Raw genomic sequence first — 19104 nt, 5'->3', positions numbered from 1 at the left:
ATGGGTGAAATTTTAGCCCCTGTCACATCGGATATTTGGATACTAATTAGGAGTATTAAATATAGGCTAATTATAAAACTAATTGCACAGATGGAGGCTAATTCGCGAGATGAATCTATTAAACCTAATTAGTCCATGATTTAACAATGTGGTGCTACAGTAACCATTTGCTAATGGTGAATTAATTAGGCTTAATGGATTCGTCTTGTGAATTAGCTCAGGGCTTCTGCAATTAGTTTTCTAATTAGCTCATATTTAACCCTTCTCATTAGCATCCGAACATTCAATATAATAAAGGTGCTAAACTTTAACCCCTGATATCCAAACACCCCTTAATATCCGCATCGACCAATGCATACAGCTGTTGCTTATTACACATATCCCAGCCTCTGCCCCATTCAGCAAATCAGCAGGAAAAGGGGGAGAGAATCAGAGAGAACAAAAGGAGGAGGCCGAGATGAAGAGAGAAACGCATATGAACAGGTGGCCAGGCCAGGAATCCAACAAAACAAAAGGCGAGCAGTCTGGGAATCCTAGCCATATCTACTTTTCCCTGTGATGGCAGGGGCCATTCATCACTGTCACTACATGTCTTTTGCCGCTGCCACAGCTTCATTGGCCCTACCCTCCCGGTCCTGCAATGCAAGGCTGCAGCTGCAAGCGTCTCAGGCATTGCCGCATTGGCCCCGGGGTTCACCAAACCCAAGTCATGGTCATAATATATGATGTGAGATCTGAAAAAACATTCCGTCCAAAAAGATCCCATGAAACATTCCGTTTAAAATGATGTAAAACAGAATCAAATGCAGAATAGATTGGAAATGAAGAAAAAAATAAAAGAAGAGAGGAGCCAAACCCAAAGAAACACCCTTCTGTCTCCTGTTCTCCAATACCAATAGTATAGCGCCCAAATTTTCATCTCCCAGTAACTGAGGCACTGACCCATAGTTACTGCCACTGGCGTTGGCTCTCAGGGGGTCACACTGCACGGTGGCGACTGGTAGAGCACTGGGAGTGTGAGCAGCTGGGGGTCAGCCACAGCCAGTAGCATGCAGAGACAGCTAGATATGTGTACCCACCCGTTCCTGCCGCAGCTGCTGCCTGTGCTGGGCTGGGCCAGCGCCAGCGCCCACCTCATGTCTGTTCACGCGAGCATGTGCGCGCGGCAGCCGATGGCGTCGCATGTAAACGCCCCGGCCGGCTGGCAATTCAGCGTCTCCATGGCCACGCAGAATTGTTCCTCTTGCGCCCAAAGGCTGCTGCAGTGCAGAGGATGCGTAGCACACAGAACCAGCGAGGGAACTCATCCTCCTGGTGAAGCCAAAACATCTCTCTCGTCCTACTGTGAGTGTGAAGAGAAGGCATTTACCGGGCTACAGCGAGCAGTTAACTGGAGCCGTGAGGACCGGAGGTGACAGATGATACAGCAGCTTGGAGTGGGCTCTTAACACAGCAATGTTAACAGCAATCCACATCCGTTCACCATAGTTCATAGTTCCATTTCAGCAGCTGCGAGAGTATTCCAGCCAAGACATAAACACTCAACAGGAATTGTCAATTTTTCTGCATCAGCTACAAAAGCATTGAAAAATGAAATATATTGTTTTCACGCAATGAATGCAATTCAACAAGCAAATGAGGCAGAAGCTGAGCGGGCATACTTAGTACCACAATAAGCATGGGGCACAAAACCGTTGCAACTTGAACAGGCTAGCAAATGATATTTACCATTATTACAAGCAAAGGCACACTGGCCTTGTTGTCTGATCAGGGATATCATCTGATTGGTCACTAATCAACCCCTTTCGATCCAATAAACTTAACAGGAGATCAAGTCGCAGCAGCAAAACAGATGTGGAGACGAAGCAAGTTCATGGAGGAGTATACAAGAACCACCGCTTGACAAGCAAGTTCAAGGAGGGAAGAACAAGTGCTCCAGAATTTGTCCATCACCATTATTCCCTTCGGTGACTGCAGCTGAGTGCATTGCGGGTCCATCGAGAAACTAAAAGGCCGAGCTTAGAAAAAAGGGAACAAATTGAAGTACATGATGGTGTCCTTCGCCATCACCAGCAGAAGCAGCTTGAAGTATATCAAAGACCACTTCCTGGTGATATCATGGTGCACGTAGTCCAGAAGGATCTCCTTGTGGAACATGTACACTTGATGGAACACCGCGCCAACCAGGAGAGAGGTGCTTATGCTGTTTCTGGAGACAAGAAGCATAGCTGGGATCATGTAAAATGTGACTTCGGTTGCTATCTCCGATCGCCTCACTTTAGAGCTCTCACTTGTCAAGGGACTGCTTCTAGGTTTAGCGATAGCTGCTTCTAGCGGGCTGAAGGCCATAACCTTTGGTGCAACTCCCTCGCTTGATTTCTGCGCATCAGACTGTTTCAATTCAGCACCTGACTTGTTTGTCTCTGAAATCTGTCAGATTTGCAAACATCATCAAATTCATGATCTAGCAAAGAGTGGCAGACTAAGTGACAAATCAAGGACTAGTGTAGCTGGTGACAAACCTGTGACTTCTGCATGGGAGATCCATTGGATGCTACAGAGGAAAACCAACGAGGTAAAACTTGTGCTCCACTGAGGTGAGATCTTGGTTCATATCCCAGAACCTGTGCACATATACATACCAGAAATACAAATCAGAGCACTATAGGGTTTCATTCTTCTGAACAAAAAGGAAATAGAATATACTGCAAACCATAACTCCAACTTCTTTCAAACCTACAAGCAGACTTTTAAAAAGGTTACAAGTTTCCATTACTCAGCAAAACGAAATCAGCAATTCTTTTTTTTTTATTTAAAGAGCATGGATACATACAAGAGTACATATATACTTAAAAAATGAGATCAAGTAACAAACTAAGAATAAGTAAATGTAGGAACGTAGATTAACTATTGACTTGCATCAAGTGGTATATACTTAGATTATCATAATCTGAAAATCAAAGTTACAGAGAGTAATAATGTGACTGTTTAATGAGGCAAAAGACTTTGCACGTTATGTGGAAGAGGTCCTAGGGGCATCACAGTGTAGTCAGCTTTTATTTTTCTTTGGAGACCAGGCAGAGGCAACCACTAAACAAATAGCCTCTTATTAGTAAAGCACATATTTGCAGGTGACAGTTACAAGGTGAGGAACAAATAGTGAATACTTATGCTTATCCATCACGAGGTACTTTATATATGTCCTTGTCATCCATCCATCAGAACTATATTCATTTTAAATTTATGGTTCTTTGGACCTTCAGTTTCTGAAGAATGCATACTGTGGTGTGCTGCTGGTGCCAAGGACCTGATGGCAGCATATCCTTGTGATCATGGGGCAATTGGCCAATTCCTTCTTATCATTAGCTGTGAGCCTGTGACCCTCATGTTCTAGAAGATATCTGGGTGTGAGTGTTGAGTTTATTTGTATGTGAGTTCAGGTGCGTGTTGTAATGGTTTTTTGTCCCTCTTTAGCGAAACGGCATGCAGCTGGCTTGCGCATTTGAGGGGAAAAAAATACAATCCTTGATGCCCATGCATCTTGGTACATACTCCACAGGAAGTCATATCATTCTACAAGAATGTCAACTGCTGACAGTATTTTGTTGGGCTAATGTGCAGATCCATGTCATTTGCACATTATATCTGAATATAAGCTAAGGAATAGCAGAATGTTAACTAGGGGTGTTCAAAAAAGTTTGTGTCAAACTGGCTTGATGGGGGAAATGAACTTAAAAAACTCTTAGCTTATTTCCCCAATCTAGCCGGTTTGGACAGGTTTGAACACCCCTAATATCAACAAAAATCATCATTTGAAACTAATTGCTGGAGTTAATGTACTCAAAGTAGATGACAGCTCTACAACCACTAGGCATCAACTAGGATTGACCTTCCTGCTCCATATGATACTATTTCCACTCTAAGAAAGAGCTTGGCAGCATGAACCCTAACCATGTGACTATGTCACAGCCTCCATTGTATGGAACTGTGAGATATTGTTCTTCATCAAATCAAATGACAGCAACTGGGACCAGTATTGCCTCATGTTAAGTCAATGGCTAACTTCCAAGAAATAAATATAAATGGCAGATACAAGCAACATACCTATCACTCAAATTATCAACTTATCCTATTAAGGAGACTCATCGCCGATTTGATTTTGCCAGGATCAATACTGTATAACAAAACCCAGGATATGAAAGCTTTTTGCAGAACTAAACATTAAGCCTATCCACAATTGTCTCATTTGCATATTTACCATGGAAATCCAGCAGCTGGTCAATCCAGAGGGACGCGAGACTTTAGCCCTAACATCCAATCTATCCTTTTTCCATGCGATTGTGCTTCTTCCCTTACACTTCAACCTCACTACGACAGTGTCCATGGATTGGCTTGCAGATCGCGATACGACTACATAAGAATACTACATATACGGCGATACTAAACAAAATAATCCTCCACCTCTGACACGAAAGCAAAGGAGATGCGAATCGAAAGACGAGGGTTGCATTAGGTACCCAACGAATCAGATCATCAATCGCACGACAGCAGATCAGACGAACCGCGCGCACGTCGAGGGCGCAAGCACCACGAAAAAACCAGATCACAATCCCCCACTCCGATCTGCACATATGTAACACAAGACAAGGGGGGCAACGAGGAGACGAACGAACCTTGCCGAGCCCATGGGGTGACGGGGCACCCGGGTAGCGGGGCAGGGACGAGAGCGCGCGGGTCCCGGCCAGAGGCGGCGCGGCATCGGCGGCAGCGCGGGTTAGGGCGGCGGCGAGGGGCAGGGCCTTGGATCGGGCGAGGATCCGCGACGCCATGGCGAGAGGTCCGGTTGAAGAGAAAGCGGCGGTGGGTGGGGAATCCTGAACAAGAAAAGGGTTAGAAGAAGCAGGGGCATTCGTCCCCGTGCCGTGCTGTCACACGAGACGATAGTGGATGGGCCCGGCCCGGCCCATCTCAGTATTACCTTGTGCATTGTTGGGCTGGCCAGTCGTTCGGAACTTGGGATAGGCCCAAGATATACTCTCTCACTCTCTCCCTCCAAATTCCAAAATAGGCTAGGCATCATCATATATTATAAAAACCCAATGATTTCACGCATTCCCAAGAAAAAGAAAATTCATTCCTGTAAAGTGAAAAAATGTCTATGAGTTTAAGATATAGTACTAGTTTACAATCTATGGACTTCAAAGATTTATGCTCCACTGCCTATGTCTTCTTAAGGCAAGACATAGTTATACAGTTTGTTAGGATACAATAAGAGTGAGAGATGTACAAGGTGCTTTAAACATTTTTCGGGTTATTACATAGGTTCATAAAACTATCAAAGTAAGATAAATTGTTTAAGGACCCACATCTTCACTTTGACTATTTAAAGAACTATGTGAGAATCTAAGAAAAGTATAACGATCCTGCTGCATTTCACTCGTTTGGTAATATGCTAAGGAAAACCCAATTGCAGAGATAGAAACTTACCCTCTAGCAAGAGATGTTCAAGGAGGTGGACCTAACGGTACAGTGAACATGAACAAAATTGGGAGCGGATAATAGAATTAGTCTTAGAATTTAAGGCTAAGGAGAGGGAGAGAGGAAAAAAAGGAGCACTAAAGGTTACACTAGAATTTTGATTACCAATACCGGCCATAAAACTAATGTTTTGTTATACTGCAAAATCAAATCATATTCCTTTTTGGAGAAATGAGATTTATGGATGATGGATTTCAGACTAAATGCTGGCTCTCCTCACTCACTCTAAAACAAAAGATAATCAAACAAACTAATAGAAAACAAAATCAAATCATAACAAGCAAGCATATTAAGAGACATGATTACTGGACCTGACTGTTGGTGATCCTCTCTTCCTTTATCGTATTTCAAGTCGACTTTTAATCATTACCTTGGACACTCTAGGTTCTTTTGCATCTTTGTCCTTCAGCTAATATGCCATGTGTCATGAAAATAATAGGCTAGGATTTTATTGGTTAATATTTTTTATTATTATACTTATGGCATAAGACTAAAGAAAAGACAATCAAATAAATCAATATAAAACAAAATCAAATTGTACTGGTCCCACAAGGCGTGAGATTACTCGGCCGTGGACTGAATCCCGGCGATCTCTCTCTCTGTCTCTCTCCCTCTCCCTCTCTCTCTTCACTCTGTCCGAGCTGACTTTTACCCTCGACACCTTCTCTGTCCTTGGCTCATCCCCGGCCCCTTCCCCCAATTCGCCGACCCGCCGCTCCCGAATCCCATCCAAATTTCCTCTTCATCTTTCAAAGATCGGATTTTGGGAGGGGCACCACCCCCAGATCGGAGAGGAATCCCCGTTCCATCTGGTGGGTCGGCCTCCGCTGCCTGTTTTCTTGGCTATTATCCCCTTCCCAAGGGCGGCTCTTGGATGGGCTGCCTGCCGTGCTTCGGGTCGGCTGGCGAGGGGGCGGCCAAGAAGGGCGGCGCGCGCAAGGACGGCTCGTCGGATCGCCGCGTTACCCGCGTCGGATCAGGTGCGGTTTCTGGGGAAAGGCTGGATCTTGGTGCGTTTGTGGGTTGGAAATGGCCTGTAATTTCTTCTGCCGTGGCCGGCTGTTGCGCGCAAAACCGGGATTTGGGTGGGTCGAATCAGCGAATGAGCCAAGCTTGCTGTTCGGGCACTCCTTATACTGCGTAGCATATTTGATTCAGATACCACTAGAGCTGAAGTTCGTCCCGTCTATTTCGTTTAGCATATGGCTATATGATGCAGTGATTAATGTTAGATTACACTGTTCGGAGAGTTTAATATGTGCAAGATAGGACCATGGTCATTCCAGCTGTGTGCATACTTTGTTGTTGATGCAACGCTTGTGGGTGTGAGTCTCGTCACACCCATGTCTATTGCTTTGAAATCCTATAGCCCTAGAGTTTATGGGTGTGAGGCTCGTCAAAGATATGGTCTTTTGCTGATAAGAAGTGACAAATAATTTGTTTGATGATGGTTACTGAGCACATATTTGTCCAATTGTCCTGCATTCTAGAATCCAGATCATGTGATATTGATTAGCATCAGAAGATCCAGTTTTACTTTTTTTTCTTTACTTGTTATGCATTTCAACAGTAGCTTTAATTTTTCCTTTTTCTATCAATAACTATGTTTTTAAATCTAAAATGATGTAAATGGGATGCTCAAAGTTTGCTCTGAGAGGCTAGAAATTCACACTTTGATCAGATGAAAGCCAAAGAGATGTACTCCGTCGCATTTATTTGGTGGGCTCGTATTATAGTGTTGTACATTCATGGAATATCTGGATGTGCATATTGTAATTGTTATAGGCTATTAATTGAATACAATTATATTTTCAGCTATATGATTAAACATTTATAAGGAAAAGAACTCCACAATAAGGCATAAAGATAAGTGTTCTAGCATCAACTTGTAATGAAACACTTGATATACGGCCTTTCTTGTTGTTGCACTGGATTAGTTTTAGTTTTACACTTACTACTTCAAGTTTGTGCTTTTGGTTGTAATTTCATCTGGTTTAGAGCGCTTTAATTTGGATGAGACCTAACTCTATACTAACTTCTGCTTTAGATAAATCAAAACCACAGGGTGGATCGGATTCTAAGAAGGATGCAGTCATCCTGAGGGAGGGGAACAATCAACATATTGCAGCACACACTTTCACTTTTCGTGAACTTGCTGCTGCCACAAAGAACTTCAGACAAGATTGTTTATTGGGTGAAGGAGGTTTTGGCCGTGTTTATAAAGGACGTTTAGAGAATGGGCAGGTTTGTGATTCGGAAAAGTGCTATGATGCTTTCGATTTCCATGTTTGTTTATTGATCCTCTCATATTTTAGGTTTAGCGATTTTTGACTTAAGTCCAAATATGGTTGACACATAGGTGAGAATACCTTTTCTTCAGTATATCTCCTGATTAACCAAACTACACTATTACAGGTCGTTGCAGTGAAGCAACTTGATCGCAATGGCCTTCAAGGAAATAGGGAGTTTCTGGTTGAGGTTCTGATGCTGAGTCTATTGCACCATGACAACCTGGTCAACCTAATTGGATACTGTGCTGATGGGGACCAACGTCTTCTTGTATATGAGTTTATGCCATTGGGATCACTTGAGGATCATTTGCATGGTTGGTTCTCTATAGTTATTAACACATGTTACTGAAACATTTCTATTCAAAGAGTTTTATTAAGTTGCATCAATTGGCAGAACTTCTTTGAGAAATTTAAATGGACCAAGGCATAAAGCATCAATTAGTGTCATTTCTAACGTCCATCCCTCTACATTTGTGATGCTTTGCTTTGTGGACAATGTGCATGCATACATATTATTTCTTATTGCACATCTAGTACTTGCAATTTTGGAGTTTCTTTGAATCACCATACAAGAATGAAAAACATGTCGTCATTTCCCTTTAATGATAAATTGTGTCTTGTAGACTAACTCATAACTTTTTTCGCAAAAAGATATTTATGGATTAATTCTCATTTATCAAAATTTTCCCGAACAACAACTTAATCATATAATTAATTTTTATCTTAGATATTCCACCTGATAAGGAACCTCTGGACTGGAATACACGGATGAAGATTGCTGCGGGTGCTGCCAAGGGCTTAGAGTACTTGCATGACAAGGCAAGTCCTCCTGTTATTTACAGGGATTTCAAGTCCTCAAACATTCTACTTGGTGAAGGGTTTCATCCAAAGCTATCGGACTTTGGCCTTGCCAAACTTGGCCCTGTTGGTGACAAGACTCATGTTTCAACACGTGTTATGGGAACTTATGGCTATTGTGCCCCAGAGTATGCAATGACAGGGCAGCTTACAGTTAAATCTGATGTATATAGTTTTGGTGTTGTGTTCCTTGAACTGATTACTGGCCGGAAAGCAATTGACAACGGCAAGCCCCATGGAGAGCAAAACCTAGTTGCATGGGTATGCTTCTTTTCTCTACTTTATTTTTTTCATAAAATTAGTTGTTTGCCTTCAATTTATCAATGAAGAGGTCACATAGCTTTTAGATTCCTTGGGATTAAGTAAAAAACAGTTCCGGTATATTGTATCTGATTTAAAAAAATGGAGCCACATTTTGTCAAAAGAATTAGGATGTGATTAAACATTTTTCCTGACCTGGAAAATAAGATAGTTCAAGAAACAGAAAGAGGCTAGGTCAGCGCAGCCTGTTTAGTCAGCAGAATAAATACCCATCAAGAATATTTTAGGAAGCTGCACGTTTTTTTTTCAGCCAAACAAATTAGTTTCTTCTTTTACTGTTATTTGTTTGTTCAATTTCTTTTCTTCCCTCATCATATCATATCAGGATCTAGGTTGCACGGATACCCCGATACTGATACGGATATGCGATTCTCCGATATGCCATTTTTCCAAAAACACCGATACGGGGGATACACAAATATTTTTTTAATATAAATATATAATAGAAATAAAATCAAAATACATACATAATTCGTGAGCATCACTTAAAAGAGGTTATTGGTGTAAATGATTACTTTTATATTATGTAATAATTCATTATATCCTCTATTATTCTTCCTCGTTAGTGCTGTGGAAAATAATGTATTTATAGGTAGAATGAGGGGTTAGGGTTTCTAGGTATCAGGGAAGAATTGGCAAGGTGTCAACAAATTATCGGAATTATTTTATTTTAAAAAAATATATTAAGATATTCGATACTTTTAAAATCGAAGGATTATCAGCGTCCTGGCAGTATCGGATGAGTATCAGTATCTGATACGAGAGCTTTCGCAAGTATCCGCGCATCGTAGATCAGGATTAATAGTAATTGTCCACCTTTATTAACTTGCATATGGTGATGGACTCCTATCTATTGCTACCTCATAGTTCGTACACCATTGCCTTCTCTTTTTTTTTCCCCTTGAAAATGCTATCTCCCAAATTCGAAAGTGTAATATCATTGTGGTACTCAATTCAATCAAAATATTTTTCAAAGTGGTATAGACCACCTGTGGCATCAATAATTCCTCCGCAGAAGTGCTTTCAGTTGATGTGCTGCATAAGAATTCGTCACGCTAAAAATGTGTCTAGTCCTGCAAAAGTGTAAATGGGATTATATAGACTGTTGAGTCCCTTGTGCATATTCTTGGCTGCTTAGTCTTAAATAAAAATTGCTCTTGATATACATTCTGATATTACAAGTTTGGATACCTGATTTATGGTTGATTTTTTTGCAGGCTCGTCCTCTATTCAAGGACCGCCGGAAATTTCCTAAAATGGCTGATCCGTTACTTCAGGGCCGCTTCCCCATGAGGGGCCTGTATCAGGCTTTAGCCGTTGCTGCAATGTGTTTGCAGGAGCAAGCTGCTACACGCCCCTTTATAGGTGATGTGGTAACTGCTCTTTCATACCTAGCTTCTCAGACGTACGATCCAAATGCACCTGTTCAACATAATCGGAGCAATTCATCTACTCCGAGGGCTAGCCGAGGTGGCGGGAGCAATGACCAACGCCGTCTCCGCTCACCGAATCACCATTCTCCAGATTTGAGGAGAAGGGAAGCAACCACAGGACCAAAATATGAAGCTGAGGTTAGCAGGACAAATTCTGGTAGTGGTTCTGGTCGTCAGTCTGGCTTGGATGACGTGGATATGACAGTTTCGCAATTGGGTAGTCCTGGTCATGGAGGAAGAAAGAGGGAATCTCCTAGGACTGCGGAAAGGCAGGGTGCCATTGCAGAGGCCAAAACATGGGGGGAGAATTCGAGAGGGAGAAATTGACTAAAATCTCAGGGCATTGAAAGTATGAATGAGCAGAACTCTGAAGCAGAATGTTCAATCCACTCATCATTCAGAAAAAAAAACATTGATGAGTTCCTTGCCAGCACCAAACAGGACGATTAGGAACATTGCATCTGTTCCATCTTGGTCCCTTGGTCATGTGAATAGAGCTTTCCTTTTTCCGCTTTCCTGGCTATTGCCACTGCTTCGCAGCTTCTCCATACAAATATCACCACCACCACCACCACCACCACCAGAACTACCGCCAAAACCCATTCCTGGTGTGGGAATGTGATCATGCTTATGAACCTTTGTCGACACGGCAAAGAACAACATTCGGCTGAAAATGTAAAGAGCAAAGGGAAAATCTGCTCTAAGGAGCAAAAAACAACATTGTTGCTGTTGCATGGTGGGTGTTGGCGGTGGCACCATTGTTGGAGTATAGAGCTTATGTCGAGTCTGAGTACTGAGGGTTGAGGGATGTGGTGTTCTTTTCCTGAAGGGTTTGTACCGGGGTTACAGCAGTCCACCTGTGTTTGGTACATCTGTCCTGTGACATTTTTGTTTTGAGTTGTCATAACACATCCTTTATGTTATCTGTATCAGCTAACTGTTGTGCCCCTTGCATCTTATGCATGCTGTTTCGAAAACTGGTTTTGTTCCACCTTCCTTTTTTCTTGAACTAAAACTTGCAATCATTATATTTGGTGGCAGGTGATATACGCATTCATTTCAAAACATCTTTTCTAGGATTTGCAAGGAAGTTATAATACATAATTATTATTTATTTCACCTTCCAAATAAGCATAAACATCAGTTATCAAGTTACCCAGTTCTAACACGACTGTTAGTTCCTTTTGAGAAATGGTGCAATCCTGTTTGTCAAAAGTCATGAAATTGTTTCTCAGGGATCTCATTCGCTCAAATCTTTATAGGGTGTTTGCCTGTTTGGTTTTATGAAAGCAAACTCATCTAGAATGTGGTTATAATATATCGATAGTCCATTTCTCAAGTCAAACAAACTTAGGTTCAAGGTTATAATATAAACACAATCCATTCCAACTAAACACCTGTTAGTTTGTGTGATTGTCTGATTGACCATGAAAGCATATTAGACTACTCTTTCTGCAAGGACAAAAAAGAAGAATCCAATTTCCTTGTAAGAAATGTTTGCTTTTATACAAGTTGCAGCTGCTATGCTTTGAAGAGTTGAGATATATACATGTATATACAGCTGACAAGACCCTATAAAATGAAGATTGCTACCAGCACATTTTCTGTGACCAAACATAACTATCTGCAAAGTCATTCATCCTATATCCCCTCTGAATTTATCAGAATAGGGATCATAGAGCAACACAGGGAACTTATATTCATGCCATCTTGAGTTTATTCACTGTGCACTATGTAGCTCATCGTCTGATAAACCAGGCTGCTTGGAGAACACAATGTTGCCATTAGGATCCATCTTATACTGCAGAGATGTATCATCCGTGACGATTCTGCAATGTCCCCTTGACTCGGCATGCATACTGATGCCAAGATAGTGTATATGGTCCTGCACGCTGTTTCCACTCACAGACCTAGAAAACAGAAAAAGATGATGTTAGGGGGGGGGGGGGGGGGGGGGGGGGGGGGGGGGGGGGGAGGACATCAATATGAAACAATTAAACCACATAAATTGAAACGTATGTGAGGGACCTGCTACAAGCTGGGTCTTCTCCAGAACCGTCACAAATTTCCTCTATTGAATATACAAAACTTCCTAGGCCAACACTATGAATCCATACCTGAAAGAACCATATACTTGATATATGTGCTATAAATCAAGAAGAGACAGTTATATAACTCAAAAGGGAAACAAACAAAAAGCATACTTCTCGTGGAAAATGGTGGTATGTCTTTTGTGGGAAGTAGCGGTAGTATGGGGGTAAATGAGGCACAATGTCGTGTGCATTGGTCACTCGGATTGCATTTGGCAAATATCCTTTGAAATTAGAAGCAAAAACAGCATTGCCAATCCGAGGTTGTCCAAATGTCATGAGAATCACATCCTTTAACCCAAAGTTAACCTAAGAACATAGAAAACTGGTTATCATAAGGCTTAAAAATGAATAAGGGAAAAAATACTTTAACACAATGCACTTCATGTGATTCAGGCAACGGTTATGTCCATACTGAAAGTTATTGCATGACATTTACAGAGTGCCTAAGTCCATCTTAGGCTCTGGAACAGGAGGAAGTTTGGCACAAATTTATGCTCAGACCAAGATTCTTAATATCAGATGGTACTGGTAGGATTCCCAACAAAATAATAGAAATATTCACAACTAATACTAGAAGAATAGCAAAAATAGTCTCATCCTAGCAGGCACAAAAGTTGAGACAAAAAGCACCTAGCTTCATTCAATGTGGTCAGTAACTTCTAAGCATTTAAGCAAAGAAAACAAAAATTCTCGTACAAAGTTTGTTACTCACAACAAGATCAAGGGCACAAAATGAAGCCATAGCTCCTCCCATGGAGTGTCCTGCGACCATGATAGGAATATTACCATAGACTTCCCTGGTCTTTTGAATACCTCTGACAACTCCGTCACGCAATGTTGTGTTATGGTAAGCAGAATAAAATCCACTGTGAACCTAAGAAGATTAAAATACCAACATTAATAGTGTCTGCAATCTGCGTGAATGGAGTTTGATCATAATTACAAAGACCATTCTCACCTTTGCTTCAGGCATGCCCGGGTAGTCGAGATCAAGTTGTTTCCAAAATAAGTCCTCTATCCAATTCTGGATGCTGAGAAATTAGAGGAACAACAATTATTGCAAAAGAATAACATGGACAGACTTTCATATCTATTTGACAGGCCTCATGTATTTAATTTGAAATGCCTCACATTTTAGCACCTATGACATTTGGAAGATACTGAATAGCAAAGCTTTCCAAAGAATCAGAAGTTCAAAACTTCAAGGGCACCATTTAAAAGGTAGGCAGGTAAGACAAAGTGGTAAGAGATATATGCTAACCTGTTTTCTTGAGTGCCCCTGAACACAACTATAACTGCATTCATATCTCTAGCAAATCCAACATATGCCTGATTCATCATAAAAACATCATCAATACCCCACTATGAGAGCTGATCCAGGGGAAAAGCCTATTACTAAGTAAAAAGAAAAGTGATTCAGGCAAGACAGAAGTAGTAACCTGTAAACAGTTTTTCACATCAACAATCAGCTCTATCACCTCAAACCCCTGAGTCACGAAATAAATTTAATGAATTTTCCACACCAAACCAAACATGAATTTGAAAAACTTTGATGAAATCATAAACTGTTTTCAGAAGATGATACCTCCGTTAAGTCGCCACATCTTTCACACGTCCATGTAAACAATTGGGTCAGGTCAGCAGTATAGACCTGCACAAAAACGCAAAGTTCAAGTCCACCAGAGGCACATCATATTTTACTAGAAATCACTGGTATTCACCTATAGCTTTATCTAAAGCAGACGATGACAGAAACAAGGTCAGATGAACTTACAGCAGAAGTATATTCAGCAAGCGTCCGGGCAAGGGCTGGGTCATATATGGGCGCATGTTTGGTCTTCAGTTCTGAACAAAAATGCACAATAAAAAATGAGAATGCGATAAAATGCACAGTACATGAGACATACAGAGGGAAAATGACTACTTAAACTACTAATCCTTGCATGTTATGCCAACACATTGTGTATGAAGGAGCATCTTCAAGACTTAACCTTGCGTTCCACAAACAGCACAAATGTTCAAAACATGTACTAACTAGTACAGTACCAATTTTCTAGCGCTAAACGATTCCCCAAGCTCAACACATCACTGATCGCCCACATTCCCCAAGCAATTAATCGGCAGGCAGAGTCCCGGTTGCGCCCTACGGCGCTCAATAGTCAAGCGGAAACTAATCCAAAGACAGAATCTTTACTCTCTGGATGCGAGACAAACAAGGAGCAAAGAAGTGCCAACAGCCTACCTCTCCCGCCGCAAAGCACTAGCAGGCACATCAAAACAGCGGCCGCGAGCCACCTCCGCGGCTCCATACCCTCGAGCCGCCGAGAACCAGGGCGAAACTGCCCCCGAATTGCGAGGAAGAAAACCAAAATCCTGCCCAAATTCGGCGCAATAACGACGGAATACGCCTCAGACCAAATCCAGCGAAACTGGTGCGCGAAGGACCTGGCCCAACCCGGCGAGGATCAATGATTGCGGGATTAGGTGCGCGCCGAATCGGATTTAGGAGCCATCCATACACAATTCGAGTTTGAGGAGTATAGGGCAAGTAATAATAAAAATAAAGGACAATAGAAGAGGGGAAAAAGTTCGCGGGGAGGGGAATTTAATTATGATTGCTTAAAGGAGGGGATAACCATAAATACACACTGTTAACTGTGGCATTTATGTAGGGTTATGTGTAAAAAAATGGGTTTGAGGCTTATTGGGTCGGGACTCCGGAGATGTCTTTGGGCTTCGGGCCGAACAGGAATCCGGCTCCGGCCCAATCGAAGATGTTTTTGTTTTTTTAAATGAAATATGAGCTTTGGGGCACTGAAATACTGAGAAACAAGAGTCTGGCGGTCTATGGCCCCGTTTGTATCCGCTTATAAGCGGCTTATCGGTGGAAATAAGCGAGAATCCCGCCAAACGCTTTGCTTATTTCCACCGATTCTCGCTTATGTGGTAAGCCACTTCAACGATTTGAACTACGAGAAGCGAAAAGCGAGAAGCGAGAAAATCTTCGCTTAGATTATAATCCAAGCGTGGCTAGGAAAAGCGTATACAAACAGGGCATATTTCTTCTGAGAGTATCTAGAAGAGTGCCCAATTTTTTTTTCAAAAACTAGTTTAGGACTTTGTGAAAAATTATTGGGACGAAAAATACCAATTCAATAAAAATTTTCTAAAAAATTGATAAAAAAGTTCAATTGTTGCCGGCTCATCCATATGCGGGACAGCACCTATTTTTTTTGCGCGAACAGTAACTCATGGGAGTTTTTTTTTTCCCTCCGTCGTTTTTTCGCAACCTTTGGGGGGGGGGGGGGAATTTGGTTCAAGATAGAGTAGGGCAAATTTAGACAACTATTACTTGGAGATGTTCGTAGGTTGGAGGCTCGGTTTATTGGGTCTTAGTTCCATAATATTCTCAAATTTTGGTTAATGTTCGTATTCAACTATACTTTACCTATATTTGTATTTCCCTTACCAAAGAAAACAAAGAAAAAGTTGTTTTACTTATATTTTATTTTACAAATCTAACGTGACGTTTGGTTCATGGGAAATATGTTGGGATAGAGAAACGAAGGTTGGGAAAGATTTTATCCCATATTTAGATAGTGGGATAGGGAAATGAATATGGGTTGGGATAGGAAAACGGGAATACTTTTCCTAGCAGGAGGGTGGGTTACATCCGAAAAATAACACTGCAGCATTGTCCAATGTGCAGCGACGGGATGTGAAAGGATCAAAGATGAAGAAGCGGTGTGCTGTTCGTCTCACTATATGGGCTATATCGGTGATGCTGCTAGCCTCACACGTAGAGATGGCAACGGGTACATACCCGCTGGGTAGCGCTATTCCATACCCGTACCCGTGAACTTTACTTCTACCCGATAAAAAACCCATACCTGTATCCGTGCGGGTTTTTTACCGGTCAGGTAACCCGTACTCGTAGCATACCCTCTATAAATTACTAGAATTACTAGAATTGTAAATATAACACATGAGAAAGTGCATACACCAACAAATTTGAGTAAATAAAAAGGATAATTGACAATTCTTAACCAATTAATAGTCTAATAAATCATAAAATTATTAGTTAGTTATCAATACTAAGTCACCCTTTACTAACAACATGCAAGTTTATGAGTTTATCACATAGTCAAGTATATTTTACCCACAGGTATGCGGGTATGGGTAGTATGTACCCGTACCAGCACCCGCTTACCCGATGGGTAGATGATGTTGCCCATTAGTATACCTGCAGGTAAAGATATATTCCTATACCCTACTTTCTTATCGGGTAAAACTCATCAAGTACTCGGGTTTTGAGTACCCATTGCCATCTCTACTCACGTGCGGGCTGTTGGAGCCACCGACTTACCTCTTGTCTCGCCTCGCACGTAAGGACAGCCGTCTGCTCCCGTATCCTAGCGGAATAAAATGCTGTAAATTCAATTAAAGAGTGAGCTGGTGCAGTGGCGGTCTGGTGGAGATTGACCAAATTAAAAATTAAGAGGTGGCCAATATACAGTAGAGGTAGAGGGTAAATAGTACAAAAAATAAGGTGACAGTTTCATGCTTAATTTGCAAGTACACCTAATACCTATATCTATCTCATTCAAAAGATTACAAAATACTACGGGAAGGCTCAATTTGACAACCTTTTGGTTCCAATAATCCAAACCCCCTAAACCTTATATTTCAGTCATGAAACAATTTTGTATGGTTAGGGGAAAATTGGCAAAAAGCAACTTAAGAAGTTAATGCCTGAAATGATAGATATTTATGGGTTTTTTTTTCGGCAGAAAGATATTTATGGTTATGCCTTTCAGCCTTTGACATAATTGTGTAGCTTGCAATGCTACAGTGACATGCTCTGTTCTCTAGTCCGAATGTGCAATATACTCCAGGGGCGGAGCTAGGATCTGCTCAAAGGGTGCTGACACTCTTAAACTTATGCTAACCTCATGGTGTAGTCCGAATGTTGCGATATACTCTTGTTGAAGGTTAAAAGACTAATACGACATGGATGTGCATGGCCTTCAGGAGCGCCCCAACACCCCTGCACCCCAACACCCTAGCACCAGCATGCAACAGTAGAACCCATACTTTGTTTTTAACGAACCGCATAAGGTTTCTATTGATATAGGAGAAAATATAAGACTATAGCTCTGGGAGATCACAATTAGGGAAAAGATAACTCAGAAAATAACTAAACTCGACCGGTTGGTTTGAGACGTCAACAGTGCCGCACCACTCAACAACTCAACAACTTCCCGCCAATTGGATTGGGTCATCGCGGCATCAGTACAGTCGCACCACTCAACTCCACAACAATATTTGATAGGTTGGATTGGAACATCAACGCGGCCGTTCTACTCAACTCAACAAACAACACCATCGTCGGGTGGATTGGGACATCAACCTGCACCTCACAACTCATCACAACACTCAACTTATCTCAACTCATATAAACACGGCCGGCTGGATTGGACCGCAACACGTGACAGGGCAACATCCAACACAACACTTAGCTGAAACCTCCACCACTTCATCTTCTTTTTTCTCTTTTTTTCTTTTTTCATTTTTTCTTTTGCTTTTTTCCCTTCCTCTCGTTTGTGGCCACAACAGTGAGGCATAGCAAGAGCTCGATGCCTCAAGGGAGGGATGCGATGCTATAGTTGCCATACCTAGAAAACATGAGCTATGCAGGGAAGGACAATTCGATGGATGCTTCTAAGAAAAAAAAAACTAGCATCCAAGGATGTCGCCGTCATCGGCCCGTAGAACGTACAAGACTTTTGCCACCGCCCCAATCCCCCTAGCACAACCCTGCCGATTGCCCTTACTTTTCCACAGGAGCCATAGGGCCCCATCGCCTAGCACTGATGACATATGTGAGCATCCCACTGCCACCAGACGCCACGCGCACTATAGGCGTCCCCGCGTCGCGCACTACCTAGGAGCAGGGTCGGCATCGCCGAGAACCGAAGCAGCTGCAAGCTAAGTAGGCCCTCGAGCAGTGGGATAGCCAGTCATGCCACCATGGTGCGGACGGGCTTGATCACCACCAGCAATGCCACCACGATGCTGCCGGTACACACCCAAGCATGCCGCTGCTGGTCCCACCACTATGGAGCAGCCGGCGCACCTTCACACAGGAAGCAGCCCATCGCCGCAACAGATGGCCGCATATCGTAGCCTGCACGACCTCACGCCGTCGCTATGCACGGTCACATGTCACAGTGCTGCCTAGATGCAAGGCGGTGTAACACCACCCTAGTTTAATTTTTGCTAGATTTTATTTTTTTATAAAATTTGTTAGAATTAATTAGGAAGTGTGTGCAACTATTTAAAAATAAATTATTTTGTAAATATAAATTAAATAATCATAGGTTATAAATATACACTTGTTTCATTCATGCTGTACATGCATAATATTTACTGTGTGAAAATTGAGTTTGAAATAAATTTCAAATTTGAATAGAGTTCGTGTAGATTTAAACCGTGGTTCAAAATCCTAAAACCCTTAACCTCATATGAGCCTAAACCCATTCAAGACACGGGCCCGAACTCCTTTTCCTT

The 19104-nt window shown here is 42.0% G+C and overlaps 3 protein-coding genes across 4 annotated transcripts; 1 reads left to right on the top strand and 2 right to left on the bottom strand.

Annotated features, from left to right (window-relative positions):
• Window positions 1-1583: 1583 nt before the first annotated feature.
• LOC117849901 (succinate dehydrogenase subunit 4, mitochondrial) lies at window positions 1584-4870 on the bottom strand. The gene is made up of 3 exons (XM_034731636.1): window positions 4674-4870; window positions 2523-2624; window positions 1584-2430 (listed from the first exon to the last, which is right to left on the bottom strand). The coding sequence occupies exons 1-3, from the start codon at window positions 4827-4829 to the stop codon at window positions 2020-2022; spliced, it is 669 nt and encodes a 222-aa protein (XP_034587527.1). The 5' UTR covers window positions 4830-4870; the 3' UTR covers window positions 1584-2019.
• A 1267-nt stretch (window positions 4871-6137) lies between these two features.
• Window positions 6138-11418, top strand: LOC117848475 (receptor-like cytoplasmic kinase 185). Of its 2 annotated transcripts, none has more exons than XM_034729902.2 (5): window positions 6138-6518; window positions 7603-7782; window positions 7954-8143; window positions 8557-8948; window positions 10226-11418. In XM_034729902.2, exons 3-5 carry the CDS (start codon window positions 8023-8025, stop codon window positions 10766-10768), a joined length of 1056 nt encoding a protein of 351 aa, XP_034585793.1. In that variant the 5' UTR covers window positions 6138-6518; window positions 7603-7782; window positions 7954-8022; the 3' UTR covers window positions 10769-11418. The 2 variants fall into 2 exon arrangements, with proteins under 2 accessions (XP_034585793.1, XP_034585792.1); XM_034729901.2 differs by having other exon boundaries at window positions 6276-6518; window positions 7586-7782.
• A 482-nt stretch (window positions 11419-11900) lies between these two features.
• LOC117848476 (lipase) lies at window positions 11901-15152 on the bottom strand. Its single transcript, XM_034729903.2, has 10 exons — window positions 14777-15152; window positions 14309-14379; window positions 14120-14185; window positions 13974-14021; window positions 13796-13863; window positions 13493-13565; window positions 13247-13408; window positions 12646-12840; window positions 12470-12558; window positions 11901-12351 (listed from the first exon to the last, which is right to left on the bottom strand). Exons 1-10 carry the CDS (start codon window positions 14841-14843, stop codon window positions 12162-12164), a joined length of 1029 nt encoding a protein of 342 aa, XP_034585794.1. The 5' UTR covers window positions 14844-15152; the 3' UTR covers window positions 11901-12161.
• Window positions 15153-19104: the final 3952 nt, after the last annotated feature.

The sequence above is a fragment of the Setaria viridis genome, chromosome 3 (assembly GCF_005286985.2).
Source record: "Setaria viridis chromosome 3, Setaria_viridis_v4.0, whole genome shotgun sequence".
Lineage (NCBI taxonomy): Eukaryota > Viridiplantae > Streptophyta > Magnoliopsida > Poales > Poaceae > Setaria > Setaria viridis.
This window is presented reverse-complemented; position numbering and strand designations above follow the sequence as displayed.